This window comes from Apodemus sylvaticus, chromosome 12, assembly GCF_947179515.1.
Source record: "Apodemus sylvaticus chromosome 12, mApoSyl1.1, whole genome shotgun sequence".
Taxonomy (NCBI): Eukaryota; Metazoa; Chordata; class Mammalia; order Rodentia; family Muridae; genus Apodemus; species Apodemus sylvaticus.
The window spans coordinates 77625534-77642632 of record NC_067483.1 but is presented as its reverse complement, the minus strand read 5'-3'; the positions used below and the strand labels follow the sequence as shown (position 1 = coordinate 77642632).

Here is a 17099-nt window from a genome sequence, read left to right as displayed (position 1 = left end):
GGAGAGAGTTCCTGGCCTGATGCTCTGTGAGACCTGTGCCTGACCACTTTGCTAAGAGAATGGAATCTGCCTGGTCACTTCTGCACTGTAGGATGCTATAGGCTGCTGGCTGGCTGTCAGCATTCCTTTTGTATATATGACTGTGAAGATATGTTTATGCACATGTCTGTGTATATGTGTAGAGGTGAGAGGACAATCTTGGGTGTCATTTATTTCTTCTTGTGGCTTTTTGAGACAAGTTCTCTCCCTGGTCTAGACCTTACCATCTAGGTTGTGATGCTGGCTAGCAAGCCCCTGGGATCTCCCTCTCCCCCTCCCAAATGCTGAGAGTACAAATACATACCTACCATGTCTGGCTTTCTGCCACCTGGATTCCAGGGACCAGACTCCACTCTTGCAAGCACTAGGTAGACTGAACCATAACCCCAACCTCTAGGAACACTTCTTTGCCAATTCCCTGCTACCTTGTTAGTGGAGAATGGTAGCCTACATCTCAAGAGCTCTCAACCCCACGCTCACATTTTAGTCACTGTCACCAGTCATTGTAAAATGCTTACTCTGTGCTAAGATGAACGTGGAGAGGAAGAGATTTCAACAGGAATGACTTCTAAGCCTTGATTGGGAAGGATGACACTTAGGCTGGGGGGATTAATAGGGTAGAGGTGGTAAACACAGAGGAGCACAGAAAGCTGAATGCATGTTCCTGGGAAGACTGTGAGAGTGGGAGTGGCTACGGAGGAGTCCAGCATGGCTGCTCTTTTCTGGCTGTAATAGAAGAAGAATTACCCTCCAGTCATGGTGGGCACCACTACCCCTCTCTTCTGATACCTTTTTGGTGTGTGTGTGTGTGTGTGTGTCTTTATGTAGTCTTGTCTGTCCTAGAACTTGCAATATATATCAGGCTAGGCTGGCTTCAAACTCACAAAGGTCCTCCTGCCTCTGCCTCCCAAGTGCTAGGATTAAAGGCATGCACCACCACACCTGGCCTGGCCTATTGACTTTTTAGAGACGATTTTCTTAGCTCACATTAATATATATGAGTTGTCAGCTGCTTGGCATTTTCCACATACCTTGAAGAGGGTGTGATTATGTAATTGGTGTTCCACGGGTAGTATCAGGCCCAGAACATTGGTTCATTTTTATCATCTTGACATAAACTAGAGTCACCTAGGAAGAGACAACTTCAATTGAGAAATTACCTGTATCAGATTGTGCTGTGGGGCATTTTCTTGAGTTTCTTGCTTAATGATTGATGTGGGAAGGCTCAGTCCACTGTGTAAGTGCCACCCCTGGGCAGGTGGTATTTGGTTTTATAAGAAAGTTAGGTTGCCAGGTGGTGATGGTGCATCCCTTTAATCTCAGCACTCAGGAGACAGAGGCAGGAAGATCTCTAAGTTCAAGGCCAACCTGGTCAACAAAGTGAATTACAGTAGAGAGCCAGGGCTACTCAGAGAAACCTTGTCTCTAAAAACCAAAAGAAAAATAAGAAAAAAAAAAAAAAAGAAAGAAACCAGGTCGAGCAAGCCAGTAAGTAGCCCTCCACCAAGGCTCTGCTTCTGCTTGAGTTCCTGCCTTGACTTCCCTCAGGGGTGTATGGTGGCCAAGAGGTATGGGGAAGCAAACCTGGTCCTCCCTGGATTGCCTTTGGTTGTGATGTTTGTCCTGGCAGTAGAAAGCAAACTAACACACCCAGCATGCTTTCTTCAAGCCAAGGTTTAAGATGTCAGAGATTCATCAACTGTGTCATTCAGAGTCAGTCAAGTGTGAATTGGCACTCTCTTAAGTCACGCTGGCTTCCCTGTGTGAGGAAGGGAGGTGCCTGCTGGTGTAGACGAGGACCTGGCCTCAGAGTGATGTGAGACGCAAAGTATGCATGACATGTAATTTGTGTGTTTCTATTACTGTGTGTAGGAGTGTGTACGTTGTGTGGCTTCTCCTGTACAGATATGAGCAAATGTTTATTTATTCAGTCCAGAATGGGCACTGATAGCCAAGAACGCCCCCAAGTCTGACTTCAAAAAAATCTGTGAGTTTATTGGGGCTCCTCACAGAAGTGTGGATGACTTAGAAAGCTACTTCACCAAGACCACCAAGACCCAGTTCCACTGAGGACTCTTCTCTCCCCGGCAACTAAATATAGCTTGATAGAACTCCATAGGAATCTCTTTCCTCCTTCCCATCTCTTGTGTTTAACGGGAGGTTCATTTTAAATACTTGTTACTTATGACTAGAAGCCTGGTACATCAGTAGTTTGCATGTTGGAGACCTGGGGAAGGGTGCTTTTGGGTGTGAAGGCCGTCTGCGTCTGCTGGGTCCTCTCATCTTCATGGAGATTAGTGTTTGTTCTGTTGGACCGTCCATCTGATCAGATGTCTACCCACATATAGTTCTCTACTTGATAAAGGTAGGGCCTATTGATTTATATAGTAATTGCAACTAAAAAAGGAACTTAGAGCAACCTCTAGAATAACGTTTGCCGATGCCTGGATTCTGTTGTGCCTTGACCCTTTAGCTGACTGTTGGGTGTTACAGAAGGGAGGAGGCAGTGAGGTGCTAAGAGGCCACTGGAACACACAGCAGCTGAACTGTCATCCTGGCCCTACCTGGCCCACTCAAGATCTCCAGCAAACCCTTAGATGTTGGTTCCCTTCTGAGGTGCCGAGAGAGTGCAGGCGAAATGAATGCAGGGTCCGGTATACAGCAAGCCCACAGCACCAGCAGCATGGCGGTGGTTGCTCAGTGTGAGCTGAGTGGCTGAGGTGTGATCATGAGGCTGGGATCACTTCCAGTGTCAGCAGCTGGTACCATTTGGATCCGGGGTTGGAACCCTTGCTTCTGGCTGCTCACTGCCTTCTCCTGGTCACTTCCTTTATACCTTCAACACGCCTTCTTGGTGTGTATGAACTGCAGGCAACGTGTTTTTTTCTTTTGCCATCTGCTTTCCTCAGAAGGATTTTCCAGTGAAGGTCAGGAGGAAAGCGGGTGATTTCCTGTGGGGGTCCGACTTCTGTGCACAGGAGCTTTTCATTGAATTCCGTGTTTATCTTTCCAGTGGAGCCCTGCGTGTGGTGGGATGGCGGCCCCGTTATTGTACAGAGGAAACTTATTTACACTTGGAGATTGGAAAGAGCAAGGGCTGGAGGCGCCCCTGGCTTCTTTGATGTCAGCGCTTTCCCTTCTGGGATTCAGCAGGGATTTTAGTGCTGTTCTTCAGTGGCACCCCTGTCTCCTCCTCTCCCCTTCCTTGTTCTGCGCCTGTCTTTCTCCTTTCCCTCTTCCTTCTGCTCCCTGTGCAATGGAGGAGGTATATCTTTTGAATCCTTTGGCAACAGCTGCCCTTGGCTATCCCTGAGAATCAGCACAAGATGGGGGTCACTGCTTTTAATTCTTGCCTGTTTGTGCAGCATAGCTGCCCTCTTTCAGAATCCTCCTGGAGAGAGTTTCCTGGGAGAGATCATTTCCTTGGAGGTATGCCTTCTCCCATGTAGCAGCTGTCCAGCATGTGTGTGTGTGTGTGTGTGTGTGTGTGTGTGTGTGTGTGTGTGGACTGGGAGGCCTTTGGAAGGCCTTATTGAAAATAAGATCTGCTAGGGCTCAGCAGGTAAAGATGCCGCCAAGGCTGGCAACCTCAATTTGATCCCTGGAACCCACGTTGCTGGGAATTCATGCAAGTGCCCACGAGTGCACATTGGCACATCCTCACCCAAACACATACACACAAGTGAATAAATAAATGCAATAAAAATTAGTAAATAAAAAACTGGACCATGGTGGCACACACTTGTAATCCTAGCATTCAAGGAGGCTGATACAGGATGAGTTTAAGGCCAGCTTGAAAAAACCAAAAATATATACATATATGTGTACATGTATAATCCCTTCATGTGTTTGGCAAGAATGCCTAGTTTGCTCTGAGCAAATGAGAATGTATGTTAGTAGCCAACTCCCACGTCCTAAGTTAGTGCTCCAGGCTACTCACCAGGTACACCCGTGTCCCTTCACCTTCTACTGTCACCCGTCTTCACCCGTGAGAACTGCCACTGTATTCTCTAATTCTGCCTGTCCAGCTTCATGTTTAGACTAGTGTTTCCATTCTTTCCCCTTTGTCTCTATGATCTGCTTCCAGCATCCCCTGCAGACCCTTCTACCTCCCCCTAAGTGTACTCAGGTTTCTCCTGAATGTGGTCCCTGGGGTCTTTTCAGACATACATGTGCTCATGGCAGACTTCTGTCTACAAGTTGACCCTTTCTCCGTGTCGCCATCCATATGCTTTCTTAGTCTGGTTAGTCCTGGGCTCCTCTGCTAGTTTACCAAGATCAGAATTGGTGCCCTAGGAGGCTGTAGTCAGGACTAACAGCCTTTATGCCCCGGGGTGGAGGGGAGGAGTGGGGTTAGGGGGATGGGGTGGTGATGGGGGGTGGGGGTAGCACTCAGCTCCCAGATAAAAACCAAGCATGCTATTCACTTGTAAACACCAGGCTTATTTTTCCCCAGAGGACTGAGCACATTTGTATAGGAAGGATTTACAGTGACTTTGTTGGGTAAAAGAACACTTTCACTTCGTGGTTGGGATAAAAAAAAAAACAAACTTAACCAATCCCTGAGTATAAAAACCTGAGCCTGAGCATGAAATCCCACCAAGCCCTGGGCTTGGATTTAAACTTCACCAATACCCACCCTGGAAAACTCCGCTCTCAAGAAACCCTATATAAAGCCCGCTTCTGCTCAGCCCCCTGTGCCTTCTCACCTTGGCAGAGGCAGCCAGTGTCTTGTGTCTCTCCCCATAAACCTCTTGTGTGAGGTTTATTTTACATCATAACTTTGTGGTATTCCTTGATTCCTTACTGTCAGGATACCTTTCCTGTCAGAGCTGTAACACTTGCATCAGGGAAGCCTTTCCAGTCAGAGCTCTTACACACTTGTTCTGCATGGCAGATCCATGCCTCACACCTGGTTGTCTGGGCTAACCCCAACATTAGGGATTTCGTACTCTGTCCACCCCAATGTCACCAGCTTGTTCTATGTTCCACCTGCTGCTTGGTCTCTGAAAACTATTAGGGAATTATATTTGAAGGCAACAGTGATGAACCTAAGGACCATGGTGGCCCATGCCTGTAATCCCAGCACTCAGGAGACAGAGAAAGGAAGACATGCATAGGTTGGAGGCTAGCCTTGGCTAGCGAGTGAGTTCTGGGCTATCCTGGGCTACAGAGTGAAGCCCCCATCTCAAAACAGCAAAACGTGGTGACAAACCTAATCCCAAATATTAGGATAAGGAAATAGTCTCTGTGGACCTGGAAAACAGCCCTGAGCTGGGATGCAGTAGAGATAGCAACACTTTTCTTCTAGAATCTTTACACCTTGCTGATAGAAATGTACCAGGCATCCACCTTGAAGAATGTTCATTTGTTCCTGGACTTGAGGATGATACTGAAGAGACATATCCTACTGGGTTGAAAAGGTGTATTTGTGTAATCAAACGAAAGGATGTGTGAAATGTCAGTCCATGGCACGCCTGAGCTTGACTGGCTGAGAACTAGCAGTCAAGAGGTACGGCTGTATCATGTGTCGTGGTTCCCTTCCCACAGGCCGCCAGCTCACGGGAGCTGAGAGGGTCTCCACAGCCCCCGCAGAGGAGACTGACATTGATGCTGTGGAGGTCCCGCTCCCCGGGAATGACATTCTAGAATTCAGCCGAGGTGTGACTGATCTGGACGCTGTGGGGAAGGAAGGAGGCTCTCACATAGACTCCACGGTAGGTGATCTTCATGTGTGGTCCTGGGGCCTCTGAGAGCAAACTGGGTCACAGCTGTAGCTCTGGGCCATCAGGTGCCTCAGGGCTCTTGCTGTGGCAGCTTCAGAGTGAGGTGCTCTGTCACTGGTAGCAGTGTGGGAGCAGATTTCATTGCCCCCTAGAGGGGTCTGACCTCCATGGACTCAGCACCCATATGCCAGCGCTGATACAAGAGAGGGTGCCGAGAAGTTCATATCTGGGGTGCGCTACCCGTCTGGGGAATCTCCTCAATGGTCTACCCCCCTTTCCCTACACAGCAGCATCTTGTATTTGTGCAGGGCTCATCCAGATGAGCAAAGTGATATTGGTAATCACGAGACTCGGCGAAAACAGACAGACCCCTGTCTGTTTGAGCCCTCTCACCTTATCTAGTGGTTCCATGCCTTCAAAACCCGTGGATCACAGCTCTGTTGAGTCTGGAAACTGGCTCGCTGCATGTTAGAAACTGAGACCGCATTGAGGCAGGCCTCCTCACCTCCAGCCACAGGTGGGATGATGAACGCATTGGGGGGCTTCTAATTGAACCCAGGAAGCAAATCCCAAGAGCCTTGAGACTAAATTCAAACCCGAAAACAATTAAACTAAGACAAAAGCCAAAAGGAAAGTCCCTGACCAGTGGCCTGACCCTGGGGTTCCCAGGCCACTCACTGGCTCCTTTTCTCATCCTCTGTCTCAGATTAGACCAGTTCATGGGGAAACACCTGTGTCGTTTGGTGTGCAGTACCTCCTGTTTCCTCTGATGCCAATTGCATCCCTACAAGGTGCAATGGGCCTTGTCCCCAGGGGCCTTTTTCCTATGTGTCTGAAGGCCAGCAGAGCCACCAGAACCAGAACATACCTCCCTTGCGTTGAACTCTGACTTAAAGGAGCCATCTGGGTGAAAGCGTCCAGAGTGGGAGAGCGAGACAGCAGCTGTGGTCACCTAACTCACAGAGGTCCCACCGCCTGATCCTTTGTTGTGATATCCAAATGTACTTACCTCACTGTGAGAAGAGATGGGGGAGGGAGGCACATGGGACCCTGGAAGAGGAAGCGAAGCACAGCGCAGGAAGAAACCGGGGCTGTCTCCCTCTTGTTCCCATAGCGACCTGACGGGTAGCTGTGCAGGTAGACATAGATTCTAAAGCTAGAACCCCAATTCAAGGTGTATAATTGGAAATAAGGGCTAAGAAATATTTTACCAGCTGCCTATCTCCCACCGTAGCAGCAGATGTTACCAAAGTGTGAAGATTGAGTTTTCTGACTGGGTGCTCCAAGGGCAGGTGTGCCAGCATCTCCTCCCTGGAGCTATTCCCATGTCATTCAAAATGGAGCATCTCCGGGGTATGGGTTTTGATCTGAGTGCGACCTCCGCGGTGGCTTCTGCCTATGAGCCATGTTCTGTCTTCTCTTCCCAGGTCTCGCCCCATCCTCAGGAGCCCATGCTGACCACCTCCCCTCGAATGCTGCTCCCTTCTTCTTCCTCGAAGCCACCAGGCTTGGGCACAGGGACGCCCCTGTCCACTCACCACCAGATGCAGCTCCTCCAGCAGCTCCTCCAGCAGCAGCAGCAGCAGACACAAGTGGCTGTGGCCCAGGTTCTCCTCAGCCTCCTCCCTTCTTCACAGGCTCCACTCTCATGGGCTTGACACAGCTTCCCTAGCAAGGGGCTCAGGGCAGGTTTAAAACCTAGGGAGCGCTGAGGAACTGCTCATGCCGTGGGTTCATTGCTTGTTGGGGTTCCGGGAAGTGAAAGGGGAGGGGGGACAGATGGGGACTGCAGTTAAAATGGAAAAAATTACACCACATTGGTTCCCCATGTATCCCTCGCTCTGAATTAGGCTTGGCTGGCTTGGCTGGATATTGTTGGAAAATGACTTGAACTTACCAAGGAAAAAAAAAAGATGTATGCAGCCCCTCCCTCCCTTCCCTGCCTTGTTTCCTTGTGTTTGGGGTGGGAGGGGATACGTACCCTTGGACTTAGGACAGGTGTGGTTATCATACAACTCTTAAAACGGCTCAGAGTATAAGTTTGTGCTCAGCATCCTTGCACAAGACTGCTCTGGCCTCCCAAACACTCTTGACTGTCTCCTTATTCCAGACAGTACTTGATTAGGAATCCATTATAATAGCAATGGACTTTTAGGAATTTAGGTAGATGATCTGAGCCACTTGAGAAGAACTGGCTACCTCTCAGCATCCAGATGGAGACAGGATGCCCTGAAGTCGGGTTGGACTGCGACTGCTTTGTGGGAGATTGGGCTGATCGCCCTTGCTTGTTTTCAGAGGAATCCTTCGGTTTGATTTCTATGAAGGACACTGTCATTCATACTCCCTTGGAGTTCAGTAATCTGAGCCTTCTCTCTATTATGGGCAAGTCAGGGATGGTGAAGAAATGTGCTTGTGTTCCCTATAAAGGCTGGAGTCTGAAGCCAGAGCCAGGCAGGGTCAGGACTTATATGGGTAGAGTAAGGTGATTGGGAAGAGCGGATAGCTGGAGAGTTATCTGGGAAGGCCACTGTATGCACCAGCCTTCTAAATCTTCCAGGCTTGACTGCACGCTTAGATTGCCCGTGTTCAGTACAAGGAGCAGGCTTCTCCAGGAAGAACTTACTCACCCTTGTTGTTTGTTCTGCTTACCCTCTCCTGGCTCCTGACTGAAGCAAAGCCCCCTGGCAGAGGGATTCTTTCATCTGCACACTTTCAGGAAGCATCCGGCAGCCTATCCTTAATAAAGTCCGCACTGGTGTGGCTTTAAGGAACTCTTGTCACCTTGCCTTCGCTGACTGTCCTCAAGGCACCGGCTTTGTGGGTCACTTTGTTCCACATTTCAGGGGACTTGGAATCAGTATCCAGGGGACCAGATAGAGCCTCATAGGTGGGGTAGGGGAGGGAAATCTGACTCTGAAACCAAAGGATATGCCGTGCCAGGTGAGAGGATTTACAGGTGTGTCCAGAACAGTGACAGAGAAAGGGGATGTCACTAATGTCTTCTGATGTTTGGCAAAAAAAATCATCCTCTGTCCAATGAAAGAATCCATCTCTGGCTAATGACAGCATGGCAGTCTGAGACTGTCCTCCTTGGGGTGGGGGATGACAGGAACAAGGCCTGAGCACTTCAGCCCTGGCCCACCCCAAGACTCAAAGTTCCCCAGGTTTCCCATTGAATCCAGATCCATTCTCCAAGCAGTTCTCCTTCAGCATATCAATGCCCAAGTAATTATTATTTACCCAAGAGTAGATCTGATACCTGTTCACGCTGTTTTATTATCAGAGGGCATCTTAATTGGAAGTCAGCCCAGCTAAGTGCTAAAGGGAACCCAGTCTCAAGTGTGTAATCTGCACACAGCCTTGTGGCAGTGGAGGAAAGCGCTCAGCCCACAGTCAGTCAAACCCACAACTTACCACAAGTCTGTTGCAGTCAGGACAAAACCCAAGAGTGGTTTTCTGGCATAGAAAGTATCTGTCTTAACAAAACATCCATGCCCCTGCCCTACTGCCCAAATGACTCTCTCCTAGAAGACAGCAAGTCTACGAAAAGAGTACAGTGTAGTGTTTCAGACTCGTTTCACAAGCATCTAAGCTCCAGGTATGTTACCGGGTTGGTCAGCCCAAGCCTCTCGTAAATTCAGTCTATTGGATATAGTTGGCATTGAGCTGCTAGACTCTCAACTCAATCAGTAATGTGATGAAAGTCTACCATAGGGCATCAATACCCTGTATTGACATAGTGACTTTGAGGAGAGTGGCAGGCTTCCAGAATCTTTCAAACTAGACTTAAGGTCGTTGATGGCCTCTCAAACATAGTGCTCTGCCTGTCCTTGCTGTCCTCCCTAGTTGGTCTCTGACCACGTTCCTTCTGCCTGCGTCTTCTATACTGCCAGGGACACAGTAGGGAACAATTGAGCCTCTCAGCTGACCATTGGCTCCTTAATCCTGCAGATGGGTTCAGTCCAGACCCAACCTCTTCAGTCTCTCTTATTCTGTAGGATCTGATCCAGGCCTTTCTGTCATTATCCCCATCCATGGGTAAAATCGGTTACATAAGATATGCAGGTCAGTGGATGATAGGTTATCTTGGCTTTGTTTACACTTCCGCAACAGACACCCTGCATCGTGCTTGGTTCTTCTGCAGGACTGATTAGTTTCTGATGAAAAGTTGGCTTTCTCTTGTTCTGTCAGACTACTGCTGGCAAACTGCAGGGGCTCTATCTTTCATTGGACTCTCAGTTGTCCTCAGAATTCAGTGAGTATGTCATCTCAGTGTTTCTGGTGAGAACATAGTTTCTGTTTCTCTGAGCTTGCGTGTAATATACTTCCCAGTTTAAAATCTTAAGAGGAAAGCCCTAATTTCATGTGGCTAAGTGTGCTCTTAATGTTGCTTCTTGCATTCTTTATGTCCCCAGTGTATTTGTTGTCACGCACCGATCTGATTTGGCTGTTGGCCTTTAGGCCCATATTTAGTTCTTTTTGATGTCACGACTTTTTCTAAGGCCTCCAAAGACCTCTTCCAGCCTCACCTCAATCCGTTCAGAGCTGATCTTTTGCATGCCTTCCTTGGTCTTAAACCCATAGGGTCAAAGAAGATGTTAACCAACTCCCAAGTATTTCCCGGTCATTCTTCAGTGTGTAAATAGTGAATTACCCCAGTCCCTCTGAAGCTCTCCCAGCCTAGCATGAGGCTTGCCTGGCTGCATTAGCTTTTCTGCTTTTACAGTGGACCAGAAGTTCAAGGGTGTGTGTGGATGAACATATAGCCACACCTTGAATTTGAATCGTACCTGGGATGTAGCTGCTGCCTGCATAGCTGCATGCTGGGCCTGCCTGGCTCCAGGATTGTGGCTGATTGACAGCAGTTAAGTAGGCCAGATCTGCTCATCATTTGCCAAGCCCTAGCCTAGCTCTTGGGGAAAAAAACAATAGCGAAGCTCATTGTTGCTATTTAAAGAGCTCCTCTACCTGTTGCCACTTGTGCTTATTTAGGAACAAGTAATTTGTTATTTATGCTTTGTGCTTTGTGGTTCTGTATATGTGTGCCATAGTTAGAGAAACAGTGCTGAAACGCTCTGCACCCCCACCCAGGCCCTCCACAGTAGCATCTGTCCTTGTGGCTTCTCCCAGTCCGTGGCCTATGCATGCCGAGACAGCACTGCCTGCCTCTGCTGCCTGCCTCTGCTTCTGTCTGCTATGAGGAAGGGGGTCGGGGGTGGGGGGCGCAAATCGCTCTGGTTATCTCCACCGCCATTTCCATGTGCCTGCCACTCCCTAACTTCAGCCTGGCCCTGCCCCCACTTCTGATGGAGGAGCTGGAGTCCAGGCAAGTAGGCCAGCGGCGGAGAGTGAGTGGTCTGAGGTGGTGGCCGGGTGGGTTGAGGGTGAGTGTCAGAGTTTGGGGAGCGGTGTAGAGCTGGAGGGATCAGGGTTGGCGTTATATACATTGTTCAGGGATCGGGGTACAGAGCGAGACACCAATACGGCATGTGACTTAGTGCCACATTGCTGTATCTGTGCCACCAGCCTAGTCTGAGTGGAATAGTCCATGCTCAAGGTAACAGAGTACTGTGGGCAGTTTTGTGAAAAAAAAAAAAAGATGTTAAATTCTTCCTCTATGGCTGGGGTCAGGGAGGGCAGGTGAGGTGGAACCTTCTGTTCCTGTCATACTTTGAGAAACAGAGACCAAACCAAGGGTGAAGCTAACACTATTTCAATACTCCACAACTCCATATAAACTTAACTCCAGCAGTTTGGAGACACCTAAGCCGAGTTGTCCTTACTTGGCCTGGGGTTAGTTCTACAGCCCAGAGCTCTGATCCTCATGCCTGATGCCACTTCTACAGGCTGCAGAATCAGGTGGCTTGTTAGTACAGGCTTGGGTAGTGACGGCAGTGTGCTGTTTCTGTGCTCACAGAGCTTAAAACATCTGTAGTGATCCGGCTCTGCGCTTGCAGAGGTAAAAATCCATGTGTAATCTGGGACAAGAGGCACTTACACCCTGGGCTGTTCACTCATGGCCCTTAATGTCAATGGGTTTTACCAGAAGCACAGTATCCGGGGTATCTCAGCTATGGGTGGCGCGCTGCCTTTGGAATTTGGACACCTGCCAAAGAAGCATCTCACCTAACTTCTGCAAGAGAGAGCAACTTTTTTCTTGTTGTTCTCCTTCCTAATTCTTAGATGTCACTATGGGGATCTGAGGACTTTTCTCAGTGACCCTTTATCAAGTGGCCCCTAGTGTTTACGTCTGTCTATCTGAACACAGGATCAACTATCCCATTGACAGGTAGGGCAGCTGAGGCCCAGAGAAAATTGCCTGTAATTGTCTTAGAAGTAAAGACTCCAACACCCCAGCTGCTAGTGTCCTACTTGCTTCCTAATGCTCTATTCTGTTGGGATGCTGGTACCCAAGGGTGTAGCAGGTGTGTAGGGAGCTCATAGCAGATGCTAATTAATGGTATGCAGCCATGTTCCATATTTCTGTCTTAAATTTCTATTTGATTCCAACAGAAGTAGAAAGTGAGAGATCTAATCAGTAAATGGTAGATTCCTTCCAAAGGTACTCTTATTTTATGTAGGTAACAGTATGGGCAAGTAGAGGTTTAAGCTTGCCTGTCCTGTGGGGGGTCCATGTGGGGGTTTCCCACAGCCCTTTCCCTGTTTCTTAGATTAAATAGGCTTTAGGGGACTCCTGAGTAAAATTTCTCCGTGCCTCAGTTTCCAAGGAAGCTACAGATTTGTTGCCACCCAGCATAGGAAACCCAGGTGACAAGGTTACTGACTCACCTTTTCCTGGTCTCTTCATGTCCCTCCAGTGAATATGAAAGAGCAAAGGGGGGAGGGGTGGCATCCTGATCAGGATAAGAGCTGTGTCCTCAGCAGTCCTGTATAAAGGAGGACACGTTTTCTTTAGATTCATTAGGCATCTTCTCCCTGGGGAAGGATGAGTCCAGCCTTGAGGATCCACTAATGGAAAGTGGCAGAAAATCTCATTAGTGGCTCTGCACAGTCCAAAGCAGAGCCAACTGCAAGGTCAGGGCTTAAGAACCGGACAGAAAAGGAAGCGCCCACCATGCCCGAATGTAATTTTCTCAGTACTATGTCCTGAGAAGGCAGATTAGAGGTTTATAGATGCCTTGGTCAGCCTCAGCAAAATGTGAATTTCTACAGCTTACTGCTTTTGATAAATCCAGAGCATCTTGCCTGAAAAGCAGCCAGTGAATGTGTCCCCTCATCCGGCTTTCTCCTCCACCCCACATCCCACACACTCTGGTTCTTTGTCAACACCATGGTTTAGATCCAGGAAACCCATCTTCCCTATAGTCTGACTTAGTTCCAGGTGACCAATCCCATTCATTCCCTTTCTCCAGAGCCTTCTAAAACCCTCCTGGTCCACTTCCAAAGCACAAGAATCATGTTTGCGTGATCGCTGACCTTGTACCAATTTTCTTGAGGCCAGAGTCCTGGGTAGAACTTCTCCCTCCTTTCCCGCTGGTCTCACCTCCAAGGTGAAATGCACCAGGAATGGTCACTTAAGTACCATTGGCGTAGAGCCTTTTGAGTGTGCTGTGGTTGGTCCTCGTACCACAGGGATATGAATAAATGAGGTGTTCACTGTAATAACAACCTTGGCCTTTATATGCTTGTCAGAACACTTCTATAAGTCACTCAATAAACATTTAACCCCTTCTGGGAAAGAATTAAGGCTCTATGGGTGTCCATTGGGAATAAGAAGAGAACAGAAAGACAGAGAAGCTGGTACCCAGACATTAGAAGTCAAGCTTTAATGTAACCAGCTCACTAATAGCAGTATAGCCGTACTTCCTGTGTCTTAGTGCATTGATGTTCAGGAAATTGGAAGGAAAGATTCTAAGATTATGGGCAGCAGGTGTGGGGAGATGTTGTGATGGTCTAGTTAATATATCAGTGTTTGCATTTTATTTTTTTAATTGGTTTGAGACAAGGTCTTGTTGGCCTGGAAGTTGCTATGTAGAATAGACTGGTCTCAAAATTGTTCCTCTGTTTTCCAAGGATTACAATCATAGCATGTATCCACCATACTCAACTACTTTTTTTTTTTAAAGAAAAGATTATGGGTAAAGCTGGGTGTGATGCAACATGCCTGGAATCCTAGCACTGAGGAGGTAGAAACAAGAATATGACTGTAAGTTCAAGGCCAGACTGGTCTGTGGAACCAGTAGCAGGCCAGCTAGTGCTATGTATCAAGACCCTGTCTCAAACAAAATGTAGTTAGTTAGAAAAGTATGCTGTGTTGGCGAGCTTTAATATAGCCAGCTCACTAATAGCAGTATAGATGTACTTCCTGTGTCTTGTTGCATTGATGTTCAGGAAACTGGAAGGAAAGATTATAAGATTATGGATCAATGTTTGCATTAAATGGGTTCTTAAAATAGAGATGGGGGGAGTTTATCCACAGGGACATTGCAAGAAGTGGGAATGTCTTCATTCTATCTTGTATTTGGCATGATAGAATGGTGCCTGAGGGAGATCATGGCCCTTGATAAATATAGAGAGGTCCATAGGGCCTCTGACCTGTCTCCTCTCTGCTATTTTTTCAATATTACAAACCCAAGCGCCCATTTTCCAGGTAGGGTTTCTTCATTGTGTTTTGACTATGGAAAGGGGTGTCTCTGGTCCTGGCCATCCACCAGCAACTGTTATTTGTATTGATGTTCCTCTCTTTTCTCTGTCCCTTCTCCTCTCTGCCTCCCTGCCTCCTCTCCAGGTTCACTTGCTGAAGGATCAGTTGGCTGCCGAGGCTGCGGCGCGGCTGGAGGCCCAGGCACGAGTACACCAGCTCCTGCTGCAGAACAAAGACATGCTCCAGCACATCTCGCTGCTGGTCAAGCAGGTGCAGGAGCTGGAGCTGAAGCTGTCGGGACAGAACACCAGTAAGCCAGGGGCCCCGCCTAGCCTTGCTACCTGTGCCCAAGCTCCATAGAACAAGCTACTTCCACGAGCCCTGGGATGCTCCTTGTTGGTGCCTTTGTATTTCGACCGAACATGGTCAAATTGTTATTAGTCTTCACATCTTGTGAATTATTAGATCTGCAGAACCAGAGTACATCTTGGCTGTCTTCTATCTACTACTCAGACTTGACCTTGAAGGTCCCTGGGAGACACAACCACATTCATCTGCTCTCTCCTGGCAGGGGCTTAGCCACTCTGTATACAAGAAAGCCCATTTCTTCCTCAGAGGGATTTCTCAATGAAAATATAGTCCGTATGTGGCATCATGTCATAAGCTCTGTGAGACATACAAACTCCTCCAGAGTTGATTCTCTACACTGTAAAGTTCACCCACAGAGAAATGCATATCTATTGAATCAATAAGGCCGCTGAGTAATTATAACCAGAGTAACAGTAACTAGACTATATAGTCCCTGGTCTGAGATTCTTGACTGCCTCTATACCAGATACCTCCAAGCTGAACTGGAAAGCAATAGACAGTCTAGGTCCAAGCCTTCAATGTGAACTTGCCTATGGGTAACCCTTGGTATGCTTAAAGTCTGTCTTGACTGTGGTCCGACCAAACCCTGTTGATCAGCTATTACAAACATAATTGTGATAGTATTTTTTAATGAGTAAGCTTGTTTATTCGCTGTAGTTGGTAGATGCTGGTAGGCCCCTCGCACAACAGAGGAAACACACTCAGGGAGGTTTAGTAAATAGCTCTGAGTCACAGTTAGCAAACAGTGAGTGAAGCCTAGACTCACACTTAGTCACTGCAAATCTAATGTTTTTCTAACTATACTAGGACTTCCCTCAAGCTACCGTCTTAGCTATTACCTCAATAGTCCAGCCCATTGAGGTTCCTCAGTAGTAGTCAGAGACAGGGCTGAACATCTGAAAGGTAGAGCTGGGAGCCACTGTGTGTAAGCCAGTGTCCACGTTCCTCTTATGACTCTACTGCTCCCGGTTACTCAGAGGGTGTCTGGATTGGTACCTCCCCCATTCCCCATCACAAATCCACGACAGGGCATTCAGCAGTCTTCCCAGGTCTCTGAAAGCTGCTCTTCTGCAGCCAGGCGCATCTGATGCCGAAGGGGTGGAAGTTAATCAGTCAAAACATCTCAGCGATGCTACAGGGTCAGTCAGAGAAGGACCCTTGCAGGAACGGAAGTTGTCAGAACCGGTCCTTTCCGTGCTACAGGCGTTGATAGATGAACTTACATGTGAAGCCTTGCCTAACCCTGCCTCTCCTTGCCTTTTGTTTCTGTCCCTGCAGTGGGCTCCCAGGATAGCTTGCTGGAGATCACCTTCCGTTCAGGTGCCCTGCCTGTGCTCTGTGAATCCACCACCCCTAAGCCAGAGGACCTACACTCACCACTGCTGGGCGCTGGCTTGGCTGACTTTGCCCACCCGGCAGGCAGCCCCTTAGGTAGGCGTGACTGCTTGGTGAAGCTGGAGTGCTTTCGTTTCCTCCCACCCGAGAATACCCAGCAGATGACACAGGGGGAGCCGCTCCTGGGTGGCCTGGAGCTCATCAAGTTCCGAGAGTCAGGCATCGCCTCAGAGTATGAGTCCAACACGGACGAAAGCGAGGAGCGTGACTCGTGGTCGCAGGAAGAGCTGCCGCGCCTGCTCAATGTCCTACAGCGGCAGGAGTTGGGTGACAGTTTGGATGATGAGATCGCTGTGTAGGTGCAGGGCAAGGAGCTGGCGACAGTGGCAGCATGATGCCAAGGGGGGTCAAGTCTACCTGTCCCTGGCTGGGGATGCCTGGGGAAGGCGCTGCTGAGACTAACGCCCAGGGCTGAGAGTGTAGGGTGTCAGAAGAGGGTTCCGATTTTGCTTTGGAAGGTGAATGGGGGAAGAAATTGGATTCCTAGAGACAGGAATCAGCACCTGCCTTCTGCTAATGACTGAATGGAGTGGAAGCAGGGCTTTCCAGAACCCAGGGCCTTGAGATGGGTCCGTCTTCAGAACCACAGTTCTGGAAGCCTTGTTGTTGCCACCGTTTTATCATCAGGTCCGAGAAGTCTCAGTGACCTACACTCTCCTGTCTCTGTGGTACAGCCATAAAAGGAAGCCATTGGTACCTTCTCAGGTACTTAGTTTTTGGATATCAGGATGCTATAAGTTACCTAACCCTCCCTTACGCTGTAGGAGAATTGCTTTCCCAGACTGACTGAGATTATAGAAGATGGATGATACCCTGGGCTGCTGGGCAAGTGAGGATCTGCCATTCAGTGGGCATAGAGGTGACAGGAGTCACCAGTCACAGGGAAGACGCTAGGAATTTACTCTAGCTGGGTGTTGGGTGTTGCTTCTGAGGAAGCTGGGAGTGTTAATAGGATTGAGGACTGC

General features: G+C 48.5%; 1 protein-coding gene across 6 annotated transcripts in view; it reads left to right on the top strand.

Moving 5' to 3' along the window:
- LOC127697198 (carboxyl-terminal PDZ ligand of neuronal nitric oxide synthase protein) overlaps positions 1-17099 on the top strand; it is a 294753-nt gene that overhangs the window by 258307 nt on the left and 19347 nt on the right. For 5 of the 6 annotated variants that reach the window (XM_052200160.1, XM_052200159.1, XM_052200158.1 and 2 more), the window contains 4 exons: positions 5590-5756; positions 7193-7372; positions 14515-14680; positions 16018-16170. In XM_052200160.1, coding sequence (XP_052056120.1) covers positions 5590-5756; positions 7193-7372; positions 14515-14680; positions 16018-16170 — 666 coding nt within the window. Of the gene's footprint in view, positions 1-5589; positions 5757-7192; positions 7373-14514; positions 14681-16017; positions 17063-17099 lie in introns of those variants that run through there. The other variant, XM_052200163.1, reaches the window with a different exon arrangement.